Source organism: Crassostrea angulata, chromosome 3 (genome assembly GCF_025612915.1).
Source record: "Crassostrea angulata isolate pt1a10 chromosome 3, ASM2561291v2, whole genome shotgun sequence".
NCBI lineage: Eukaryota > Metazoa > Mollusca > Bivalvia > Ostreida > Ostreidae > Magallana > Magallana angulata.
The window spans coordinates 48,500,952-48,514,098 of NC_069113.1; the positions used below are offsets into that span (position 1 = coordinate 48,500,952).

The 13,147-nt window shown below is 33.0% G+C and overlaps 2 protein-coding genes across 2 annotated transcripts; both read right to left on the reverse strand.

Annotated features, from left to right (window-relative positions):
• Positions 1–2,604: 2,604 nt before the first annotated feature.
• Positions 2,605–4,145, reverse strand: LOC128176940 (uncharacterized). The gene is made up of 5 exons (XM_052843455.1): positions 3,822–4,145; positions 3,608–3,688; positions 3,337–3,396; positions 3,129–3,209; positions 2,605–2,619 (listed from the first exon to the last, which is right to left on the reverse strand). The coding sequence occupies exons 1-5, from the start codon at positions 4,143–4,145 to the stop codon at positions 2,605–2,607; spliced, it is 561 nt and encodes a 186-aa protein (XP_052699415.1).
• A 2,693-nt stretch (positions 4,146–6,838) lies between these two features.
• On the reverse strand, positions 6,839–7,513 carry LOC128176941 (uncharacterized). The gene is made up of 2 exons (XM_052843456.1): positions 7,395–7,513; positions 6,839–7,304 (listed from the first exon to the last, which is right to left on the reverse strand). Exons 1-2 carry the CDS (start codon positions 7,511–7,513, stop codon positions 6,839–6,841), a joined length of 585 nt encoding a protein of 194 aa, XP_052699416.1.
• Positions 7,514–13,147: the final 5,634 nt, after the last annotated feature.

The following is a 13,147-nucleotide window of genomic DNA, read 5'->3' on the forward strand; positions in this document are numbered from 1 at the left end:
GTAGACTTATAGAGTGGAATGGGTGGATCTAGGGTGGATCTAAAGTCACACTTTAGATCCGCCCTAGATCCACCCATTCCACTCTATAAGTCTACCAAATATGTAAATATAGCAGAAGGCTTGGAGACTAATAGAGGGGAATGGAGCCACCCATTCCACTCCATAAGCTAGCACACTTTAGATCCGCCCTAGATCCACCCATTCCACTCTATAAGTCTACCAAATATGTAAATATAGCAGAAGGCTTGGAGACTAATAGAGGGGAATGGAGCCACCCATTCCACTCCATAAGTCTACCAAATATGTAAATATATGTAAATTATAGCAGAAGGCTTGGAGACTATCCCTACCCACTGTCACCCATTCCACTCTATAAGTCTACCAAATATGGACACTTTAGATCCACCCTACCAAATATGTAAATATAGCAGAAGGCTTGGAGACTACCCCTACCCACTCTCACCCATTCCACTCTATAAGTCTACCAAATATGTAAATATAGCAGGTCTACCAAATATGTAAATATAGCAGAAGGCTTGGAGACTATCCCTACCCACTGTCACTCCACCCATTCCACTCTACAAGTCTACCAAATATGTAAATATAGATCCACCCATTCCACTCTATAAGTCTACCAAATATGTAAATATAGCAGAAGGCTTGGAGACTATCCCTACCCACTGTCACTCCACCCATTCCACTCTATAAGTCTACCAAATATGTAAATATAGCAGAAGGCTTGGAGACTATCCCTGCCCACTGTCACTTTAGATCCACCCATTCCACTCTATAAGTCCACCAAATGTACATATAGCAGAAGGCTTGGAGACTATCCCTGCCCACTGCACTGTTAAATATATGTACCAAATATGCAAATAAGGTAAGGCTCAAATTCATTTACTTATGTTCTTACAGAAGGCTCAAGATCTGACCCCACCCATATAGATCCACCCATTCCAGGACACTGACTCAAATTTAACAATTATTTATTGACTGGAATTTTAAAAAAAAAATTAAAAAAAAAAAAAAAAAACAAAACAAAAAAAACCCAGACATTTATATTTATTGTTTAATAAAGTCAACAAAAATCATTTTAAAAAAGTCTAAATATTTTTTGACACATATATCATGTATATAAAAAAATAATAAAAACAAAAAATCAAGAACATGTATGTATCTTCTTGATACGTACCTTATGTATATTAAGAAAAAATATAATAATCAATAACAATTACAATTTACATCAAATGATTGTTATCATGATTGGCCATACATTTTTGACACATGTAAAATAAAAAATAAAAAAGTAATTTACATCAAATGATTGAGTATATAAAATCCAAATTCTTTTTGGCACATACTTCATGTATATTTATAAAAAACAAAAACATTAACAATAAATAATCAATAACAATTACAATTTACATCAAATGATTATTATCATGTTCGTTCAAACTTTTTTTGGCACATGTATGTATCTCATGTAAAAATAAAAAATCAAAAGTAATAAATAATTATCAATTTACATCAAATGATTGCATATAAAATCCAAATTCCTTTTGGCACATATCTCATGTATATATAAAAACAAAACATCAACAATTACAATTGTACATCAAATGATTGCCTATTACATCACACAAAATCTAAATATATTTGAATTATTTCTCAAATTGAGATATCCTTCTTGCCTCAGTAACTTTTTCTTAAACATTAAATAATCATAATCCATGAAGTTCTTTGTAAATGTATTAACCTTCATAATTAACCAAAAAAGATTGCACTAGTTCTACAAGGAAATATAATACTGTATTGTACTCAATAGAATCAAATACATGTAAAGTTTTCATAATAAAAAAACAGTTTCAATAAACCTTTACTGACATGTTTTTTATGACATTTATTAAAGATAGATACCTAAGGAAAATATTAGCTTAACCACTCATCACACACATACATTTGTAAACAAGAGGCCCTGAAATCACTTTGCTCACTCGGCTAACATTATCACAAGTATAATCAGCTAGCAGCATCATTAGGAATGAAAGAATGACCAAGAAGATAAAAATATGAACGTTTATGATGCTCACTTGAACCTCAATCTCAGAAGAGCTAAAAATTAAAAATCCACCCATGTAAACATGCCATCAAGATGAAAATATTTAGAATAAATGAACGATAATGAAAATATCACTACATTATGATTTAAATGATGAGGTAGTACAAAGATTAAATTTTACAGAATGTAGTTGAAATAATATCTAATATTCAAAGAAAAGCAAACACTGTCTAATATTCAAAGAAAAGCAAACACTTTTAAAAAAATCTTAACCCCTACATCAAAACAAATTCAGAATTCAAAATTGTATCAAAATATAGAACATTACACATATTCGTCATAGCCATACATTTTGGGGGGCCTCCTTTGTCTAGCTGGCAATTCTCGTTTTTTAATAATTTGAGGTTTTGAAGGTACCTTTCTTTTCTGAATTTTGTTTTTTGTTAGCCAAAGATGCTTAATGTGTTGATAAATGTCTTTACAAAAATGAACAGCATTCTCTAAAGTTCTTATAAGTTTATCTAGAAGTTGACACAAAACAGATATTATCCCGACCAAACCTGTAAAAGATTAAAAAAAACAATTTTAACAATCATGTTCGGCGGACAGTCTTCTCTGATTACACCTTCTCCAGCAGGAGGCATATACACTGCAAAAAATTAAGCATCCAATACTTCCGGAGGATAGAATGAGGGAGATGACTGAAAGTGAAAAAAAAAAAAAAAAATCTATAATTCATCCACCTCATCATGAATCGCATGGATTCTATCTAGAATTCTTTGTGCTTCGGCAAATTGTTCTCTCATGCTAATCTTATTGCTTAATTTCTTGAGACTCTGTAGTCTTTTCCTTCTTGCATTAAATGCGCGTGTGCAGCAGAAAGTTACTACTGACAGAGTGATGCATGAGAATATAAATGAAAATACTGAAATAAAGTAGAAAGATGATATGTAAAACAGAATGCATGATTTGATATGGTTTACTTATTAATGTGAACATGATATTTCAAACAATGATAATTAAGCCTTGAAATGAAATCAAATGATATAATATTAATGTACTTACTAACGAGAATGGTGAGCGTTTTTCCATCAAACTCGACATTGCCTGCTTCACTGGGATTACTTGACACAGACGTTGTGGGATGCACCTAAAAAATTGCTAGTGTGCTTATTGGAGAATTTTCTTTTACTTAAGATCTTCACTCATATGTGGGAAAATCATAAGTTAAATAATGAGTTAATAAAATCAATTAATTACTTTATTAGTGTACTTACTTCCTCGCTTTTAGCACTTGGTGAGGTCATTTTGAAGGATGTCAATTTTTCATCAGCATTCTGCAATGAAAAGTGCTAACTAGACAGAAAGTCAAAGCTTTGAAATTTAAATTCACCCAAAATCTTTCACAAGATCATTATCTATTTTATCCAATAATGCTTATATTGTGGGAAACACTTAAAAAGAGACATGCTGCAAAAATGTTATTAAAAAATTTGTCTGTTTCTTTATTTATTAGTTACCCCAAAAATGTTCTTTCATATTAATTACCTTCTTACTACTCTCTGTGGTCAGTAGGCCGGAAGTTGGATGAGGGGTCCTTGATGTCTCAGGTGAGAGTGGTGAGATGTGCTGTAAAATTGTTATTCGGGATTAGTCAACCTCTATCATCTTTATTATAGTTACCACAAAGAAAAGAAATGCTATACCCCCCCCCCCCCCCCCCGCAACATTATTTCAGAACGATATTGATAACTAATCTTACACATTCAGTTTGCGATTCTCCAAGATAAATGGTGACAGCAGTATGTGTGATTACATGTGCCTTCATATCTGCGCATGTGAGTGTGCTGCTCTCGATTGATAGCACCTGTACTTCACTACATCGTAGGTCCAAAAGTCCGCCATCGTTGAACTGATTGAATGTGAGCACAGGCATGTCGCTCACACAGCCCCTATACCACCCACTTCCATGCCATGTACATCGGCCGTTGGAGTCGCAGATAGCGTCCAATGGTGGAGGTTGTGCTTGTGTACAGCAACACAATAACCATGATAACCCGAGAGTGACAAAGACCAGACCAGCCATTCCTAAGATCGCGCTCTTCCATCAACGGTGTTGAATTTCGAGCCCGATTCTATTGTTTCAAAATTAAAAAAACATTTATTTTGATTTTCACTATTTAGACCTTATATGCTTTGTTTGAATATTATTATTATTATTGCACACATACAGAACTAAATTCATGATCTTTTAATTACTGCAATAAGCTTTAATTATTATGATTAGCTTGAATTACATCATTTAATGTAAAAATACAAATAAACGTCACAATCAATGAGGAAATTTCTCGATATGCTAAAGTCATCAAAATCAATATTATTCAGTCAACACAAGTTTTAAACAGTATTGCGTTTACAAGGACGAGTCATTGCCCAAGAAGTTATTGTACACATTAAAATGTGAATTCGTAAAAATATCTATGATATCAAATTTATATCAGTTGTAATTTATAGGGAGTCTGATATTAACATAAAGATTCACTAACCTATGAACTATATACCTTGGTTAGGACATTGCAAAAAAAGAAAGTGGTTCACGTTTACATAATATTTAATGAAAGAAAAGAAGAAAACGTAGCGAACATCAAGAAATTTGTTTGGCACTTGCTTACATATGCTGAGTAATCAATATCAAGAGTCCAAAATCAAGACCATGGTTGTTTACTTCTTTACAAGACAATAGTTGTTTGCTATATTTGAACTGTTCAACTTGTTTTGATTATATTTTATTACTTTGTGAGGGGTATATATAACAGATTGGGGATACAACTCAACTCAAACAGCACTATGGCATACAAATCTGCGCAACCCCACTTTACTCAGTCGTTTGAGGACGACGGTGAAACGCCTATGTTCGTCGTTGAAAGAAATGATGATTACAAAATAAGGAAGGCTCAATATTCCATCAAAATGTCGTTTTTTAATCGGAAAGTTTATTTTCACATCCAAAGTAAGTTATGCCTTTATTTAATTTTATATTTTTGTCCGTAAATTTTAAATTATTTACAAAAGACTTTAAGAATTTTTAAAACTAATTATTAAATGTCTAAGCATTTAACTATACACAAGTGAAAAAAATTTATCTAAGCCGAATTGTTTAACAACGAATAATTTTTGCTTAAATATTTTAAACCCTTGTAAATTGTAGAGCGGTAAACTTGTCTAGTGTTTTTTCTCCACCGTATTAATGTGTTCATTTTCCTTTGACAGACAATGTGAGGGGAACTTCAACCTCCCTGCCGGAGGAAGTTATGATGGCTATAGCAGACATGGGGGAAGAGCTATCGGCAGCGAGAGATGTATTGAAAAACTTGCAGCCACCAAGTCCCCCGATGGTGAGTTTAGTTTTGGTTTTTTTATTTGCAATATGTCACAAAGGGTAGATACTTGTGTTCTTTTTTTTTTTTTTTTTTTTTTTTTTACATATTCTGTTCAGCTAGCGATGTATTTTAATTCTAGATGATTATATTGGTTAAAAAAATTCTACAATTGATCCCCATTTTTTTTAAACTATAGCTCAGAATTACTCCTCCTAAAAAACGAAAGGTGACTATCGTGGATGATGACAACGATGGGGAATTTTTTTGAAACAAAGAGGCATCAACTTTAAATATACATGTAGATATAGTTATTTGTATAATCAAGAAAATATATTAATCAAGAACGTTCGCAACTTGTACGTGTGAAGTGGAACAACCCTACCATCACCATTTTCTTTATTATTTTTAACAAGATTCCATCTTTACAACATTGCTGTGAAAACGAAGCGAAGAAAGAAATGTTTAAACTTTTATTGTTAACAACTACGCTTATGGAGAGAATCGATAAAAGGTTGGAAGAAATCAAAACGGACAAGCGGCAAATTGAGATCATTATGGCTCGCGTGAATGACATCAAGCGTTTTATGAACAGCAGGAATTTAAATTTTTAAAGATGTGAATTTAAATGTGACTTTACATAATTTTTATCATATAATGTCATGTGTTATATTGTGTCAAGATCTATTAATACTGTTTAAACATAAATGTGATTTAAATTTTGGTAAGAACACAACCTTTTTCTGCATAACTTACTGTGTGTGGTATTTTTAATCATCAATTGTTCACGGTATTGATGGATCTTAAGAGTTATTAAGTTCTTGTTTCCTTATAATTCTTTTATTGGAGGTGTAACCATCAATTTACAAAAATACCATTTCACACACACATTAGAAATTTTTTTTTTTTTTTATTTATTAAAGAATTATGTATATATTTGAACTGCTGACATTCTGATGGCGCTAAATCTTAACTGAAGATTTTTGTGTTTTCCAATTAATGGGATATTATGTACAACAAACCTGATTTACATTTATCAAAATGAATATGTTTTTTTCCTCTTAATTAATGAAATAGGTGTAATTTCAATCGAAACTGCTGTAAAATTAATCGGATATTATATCATAATTGCGGGTTTCATGCATATTTCAATTACAAAACAAAGCAACAAATTAAACGAATATATATGTTTAATTATATTTATCAATTAATATGCTAATAAATACATACAATACAAATAGTTTCATTTTATTTCTTGGTTTAGTCTTTAATTTAATTGTCAATTATTTAACGTGTCCATATGAACAATCCACACATTCCACTGTATAAGTTTACGACAAACGATGGTGGTTGGAGCCTAATATTGAAGGTTTCATTTTTATTTCTTGGTTTAGTCTTTAATTTAATTATCAGTGATTTTAAAGTGTCCATATGAATAACCTTCAATACCATTAGGCTTCAACCACCATCGTTTGTCGTCAAAGGAAGACAGGGAAATTTTGTTGATAGCTTTAAGAAACAGATTATGATTTTCACTCCGTATAGAGTTCATTGTATGTCTCTCTAATTTACAGTTTATTAGACAGTCCACGTAATTTTGATATGCTAATTCTTTGTTAACAACAGATTTGGCGATTCCCTTTGCTTTTTTCACTTGGGTTTTTTCCTCATTGTAAACAATGAATGAATACATTTTTGGTCGTAATCCAACAAATCCCATTACTGGCTGAGATGCAGTTTCATCTTTCATCTTACCAACAACCTTCTTGTTTATTTCACTAAACAGAAAATGATCTCTAGGATAGTTTGATGTATCGAACAAATCAATATGTTTACTCATCTCTTTATACATATCTTCAACTTCAAACCTACAAAACAAGAAATAAAATAAGATGTATAAAACAATATTGACTCTAAATAAATAACAAAATGCACCAATAAGTCCGAGTAGGACATACCTGTAAAACAGGGAATCTGTATCTGTCATCAGCAACTTTGCATTCCCACCATATTGTGTTTTGATGAAGCCGTAATGAAATTCATACATGAAAAGCTTGGATAGGTCTAATATGCTCATCCCTGTGTAGATGGGTTTATTAAGCAAAAGTTTGACCTTTTTGTTTTTTACTCCAACGAGATCTTTATTGAAAAGAGTAAAGCTCTCAAAACTAGGTTTACTAACCAGCTTTTGAAGGCGTTTTTTTGTATGAACTAGGTTAAAATTTAATCTGTTTCTTATATTTTCCATGGTTTTTCTGAAATGACATTAAAAAATATATATATATATATATTACAATGGTACTCTAGTTTTATTTTATCAACCATCTAAATTTTCATGATAATTTTCTCAAACACTTACCCGAAAACGATATTGTTGTATGATTTATAAAGGGAGATGTCAAAGTCGTTCTGTGCCTGCTGTCTCATTTTAGTATTATATTCGATGTATGGCTTAAGCCAAGCCTCCTGCTCAAAGCTTATAACACGATGTATTTTTGTCAGAATGAGTCCTTCCTGAAGGTAGAATTGTAAGTTTCTATAGTGAACAACGTATTTTTCCTTTGTTCGAAGTGTAGGAACGAGTTTTTTCGAAATTTCCCCCTCAGTTTTCCCTTTATGAAGACTTTTATACAGTTCATGGCAGTAAGGAGAGAGATCTTCCATTTTGATAGATAACGACTCTGGTGCTAATGGGAGATCATTATGCAAATCATGCAAATGACTTGGATACTCAATTGTTACCTCTAAGATATATCCTGTTTTAGCATTTTTGTCTATATTCCTGATATCAAATTGTGATATTTCCTCTGCACTAAGCCAACGGAAATCTCGCACGGGTAGTGCTTCGATCATAGCTCCTCCATACAAGTTATTCATGTCAAAATAACCTAAGTAAACATTTGGCTTACTTGAGTCATAAGTTTTTTCAATATAGGGATTGTTAGCTTCAGCATAGCGTAATGTCATCATTGCCACACCACCTCGAATACCCTTTTCAATCATTTGATATTGCTCTATGTCAGTCAGTAATTCTAACTCAACACCAGTCATCTTCAAACATGCACTCCAACACATACCGGCGAGAGTGTAATATTGTGCAGGATCTAAATCAAAACTCTCCATAGAAACACTCCTGAATCGTTCAAAAACATCTGATAAAAGCAAAACGTCACAAAGTACATACAAATCATGGTATTCCCCCATTGTCTGGATTTTCATCTCTCTCCAAACTTCTTTTGCGTGTTCATACTCTTCATCTGAGATGTGACTTTTGCTAATAGTATTGTAGAATTCATGTTTGGGGGGTATTTCAATCACTGAAAATTTCGAAGGATCTGTAACAAATGCGTATGGATAAACTCCTTTTTGCAATAAAAGTTTTCTATGGCGTTTAGAGGTAAAGTAGTCATTGAATTGATGGAAATGATGTTCGCCGGTAGATTTCAAATTTTTCACCAGAGTGTCTAAAGACGTTGAAAGAAATTGAAAAGAGTCAATAAACCTTAACTTTGAAATTGTGAAAGAGACGTATCGTTCATTGGTATTGGCGATTACATTTATACGTTTTTTCTTGAATTTCCCAAGTCGCTGCATGATTAAGTGGGCATCAAACCCTCTCAGATTGTGTAGTACAACAGGTATAAACTCAACTTGCTTAAATTGCAAGTTGCAATTTCTATGTGCGGCACCAAAAAATTCGCCAGTTATATGATCATGGTTTCTTACTTTGTCACGTTTATTTTCAAATTTTAATCCACACAAATGACAATGTGTTGCTTTAAGAAATAAATTTTCTATAATAGGACAAATTTGCATAGGTTCTATCCTGTGCAACAAATTTATTATTCTATCCTCTTCTTCGAGTAATCGAGTCATAAACGTTTCAACAATGTCATCACCTCGATATACAGTGGATGGTTTAGAATATCTTTTGTCCGTACACACAATGTGGTAAGCAAATCCACAAGGTTCAAATTCAGAGAGATTGGTGGTATGTGATGAGTTTGGATCAAGGTCACACGTTTGAATAGGTTTGACATATGTTTCAAAATCGGCGTAAATGATAAATGGTACGTGGAGTTGTTTCGCAATTTCAGTAAATTTTAAGATATCATTTTCTCCTGGTATTGGCATCTCTATTTTTTGTTCACCTAGAGACATGCAAAAGTCGACATGTTTTTTCAAAGTATCTTTCTTCAGAAATCCATGCAAACAATAAGGGCAATAATGATGTGGGTGACGAGATGTTCCACCTTCTGTACGGTAAAGAAATCGATTTAGATTCTTGATTAAGCAATAGTGGAAGGATTCTTTGTCCTTTAAGTAAAGTAAATTGACATGTGATTTTTTCTTTAATTTTGTAATGCGTATTGGAAATATTTCTTTATCTTCATATCCAAAAACATTCACAGAAATATTATTTTGATTTTCAAATTTTGAAATTTGTGTAATATGAACAGGATAGTGAATTCCCTGCATGTTTACCTTGTTCAAATATGCATAGTAATGGCTTACTCTAGAGGGATTGCGCTTAGCAGGATAAAGTTTAGCTAAAACTGAGTACAAGAAACATTTTTGGTCTCTATTTCTCACATTGACTAACGATTTGCTATTTCGTAGTTCGGTTGGTTCTCGTATATAAGTTCCACCCTTCAATGGTGAGTATACAACGTAGCATAATTCAACGTAAATTACTTTGGAAAAAATCCAATCGGAACCTTTCATGATAAATTCTTCCTTTGCTGTAAACATTTTTTGAAATGACTCGTTAAGAAAATGAATGTTAAATTCTTCCGAGGTTAAATGTCTATAAGTGATGCTCCGGAAATGAGGTAGGGCCTTTTCTACTTTACCTTCTTTTTCCCTTGTAAATTCCACCCTTGTTACAAGATACCATTTTAATCCCTTTCTCACAGGTGAGTGTGAAATAATTAACTCCTTGATTTTATCTTTCATGTTAGAATAGAACACAAGAACATCGAATTTTTCCACATCTCTAGGTTTAATTTTGATTGAGGTTACTTGATCATTAATTGCTTGAGTAACTTCATGTTCATTGTCTTCAGGTTCTTTTTCTTGCAATTCCTCGCCCGTTTCAGCTTCATCTTCATCCCTTTTCTCTGATTGGAATGACGACTGTTGTTCTTTTGTTTTTGTTGATAATGGAGGTTGATTATTACCCCCAACCTGGATACTGGGTGCAGCCTTATGAAATCGTCGATAGTGAGTTTTGAAATTATCCTTTCTGTTAAAATGGTGATCACAAATAGGACAAACGATCTTTTCCCGCTTTGACCTATAGTGTCTGTTCAAGTCCGATTTACGTTTGTAACTCTTCTTGCAATCCGTGCAATGGAATAATTTATCAATCCGATCCATTGTCATTCATTTATATTTTAACCATTTTTTTCTAAACGCCTTTCTTTCGTTTGTGGATGCCTTCTGACGATTTGTGATGCTAGCAGCCGTACTGCGTACAGCCAATTGTATGGAGTTGTTATCCAACTTATCGGTTTGTATGTCAGTATTCTTTAACTTCACACTCTGATTACCATATAATTCCCCATGATCACTATCAGACCACACTACCTTTTTCTTTTCAACAGCGCTTTCCGTGTCAGTGTCTTTCAGATCATTCAACTTTCTTTTATATGGATGATGGTTAAATTTCATATCTTCATGTTCCGTGTCGGGGTTTGAGTTCTTATTGTTCGACATATCACTTTCTTTGTTAATGTTTTTGTGCTCGCTGATCCCTTTCTTTTCTTCAAAATCCTCATCTGTTTTTAAGTTGTATGTCTCGCTCTGATTTTTTAGAGTCATCTCGCGACCTTCCAGCAATTTCTGATATTTTTCTTTCGGAACTAGTACGACCTCTTTTGCCATTGTTGATAAAATATCTTTTTACAGACGATAGTAATGTTGGTATAAGACTTTGAATTCGAATTAATATATCTTTTTTAACACGTTTATTTACTTTTTTGTCAATTAACTGTCGTAAAAGAGTTCTTTGTTTTTTTATTTTTACTTCCTCTTCCTTAGTCAGAGAACAAACACCTTTAAGAATGTTGTAGACCACTTCTATCAAAATGTCAAATTGACTGTTGTTAATGGTTCGAAGTAATTGCAGTCTTTGTTTCTTGTGAGTGATCGCTAGCAATCGTAGAAAATCCAAATGATCTTTTATGGAAGAAGACATAACTCTACATTGGTAAGTATAAAATTGTTTCCTCCTCTGGAAAAATGTGGGACGATAGGCGATATCTCTCAGCTGTACCTGGATACAATGTCACACACAAGTATGAATAAGGAATTTCAGTCGCCCTCTTATAAGCATCCATGAAATAATTTGATTGGTTGGGAAAAATCTGACTCCCTAATGTCCTTACTTGTCGCTCATCCCTCGGATTCTTAAACAGTATTATATAATGTGCATTTAAGGATATTGTTCGCATATACTTTCCAGGAGGAAAAATGTTTTGCAGTAGAAAGATAACAGTTATACCCATGTGATGCGAATACGTTGTAAATAAATTCATTAATTCAACATTACTTGCTCCTATTCCCATAACATCATCCAGTACCAATAAAATGTTACCATATTTGCTAGAATATCTTTCCAGAATTTCTTTATCCGGAATTCCTTGGTAAAAGGTTATGGAACTTATTTCTCTCTCCATTCGATCAAATAATGGCTGCCATATTCCGTAAACGTAGAGTATATGCTGAATGTTCGACTCAAATAATTTCAATTGTTTTAACAGAGAAAATACAAATGTTGATTTTCCAGCGTGTGACTGTCCAGTCACAATTATGTTACTATTGGCTTTAAATTTGATCAAATTTTCACTCTCAATTTCAGCCATCTTTCCGAGAATTCAAGCATGAAATAAACTCAAAATAAGTATGGCTTACATATATATTTATTCAAAGCACCTATATAAATGTTTGTGTTACATATGATTTGTTAAACACAATGGAAATGTACGGTTAATAAATCTATACACATAATCATCACTTTGTTCACAACTAGGTGAAAAAAAATGTAAAAAGTCATTAAAGGCAATTCCTCGCACTTTAAGAAAAAGATAAAAAACAGAATAATGACCACATACAAATGAATTGACACACTGAATACGTTTTATATTAAACCGTAATGTACTTTCAAATTTATAAAAGTCAATTAAACTCTTATCACTCATGATTCCTAGACTGTCAAATATTTCTACACAACCTCCATTATTGTAAACGGCAAGCCAGTGTTCTCCCTCGTGACCGGATGGTTTCGTATTTACAATGAGTCCTTTTTGAACATCTAATGTTTTTATTTGATCTGCCGAGTAGACACCAATTATTTTATCTTTCATCAGTGGATCACAGGTAATCATGCATTTCAGTTGTATATTACTGAGAGCTGACATTCTTTTAAGTGGAAATTATATCCCTCGCCTGATTTATTTCGAAAAGAGCAGAGTATTGCCCCCACACAATTGCCGTCAGGGTCTCTGGCAGAGCGACACCAAACTGTACCTCTAAACGTACATTACCCTGTTTAAGTAACGTTAAATATTCGCCTTGTTCGAATGTAGGCTCTAAATCAAAGCAAAATATGACATTACCCCCCTCTGCAAATTGTTTTCTGGTGATGGCATTCCCTCCATCAAAAAGCCATTTTCCAGCATTGTCAAACAAATTCACAAAGGCTGAGACG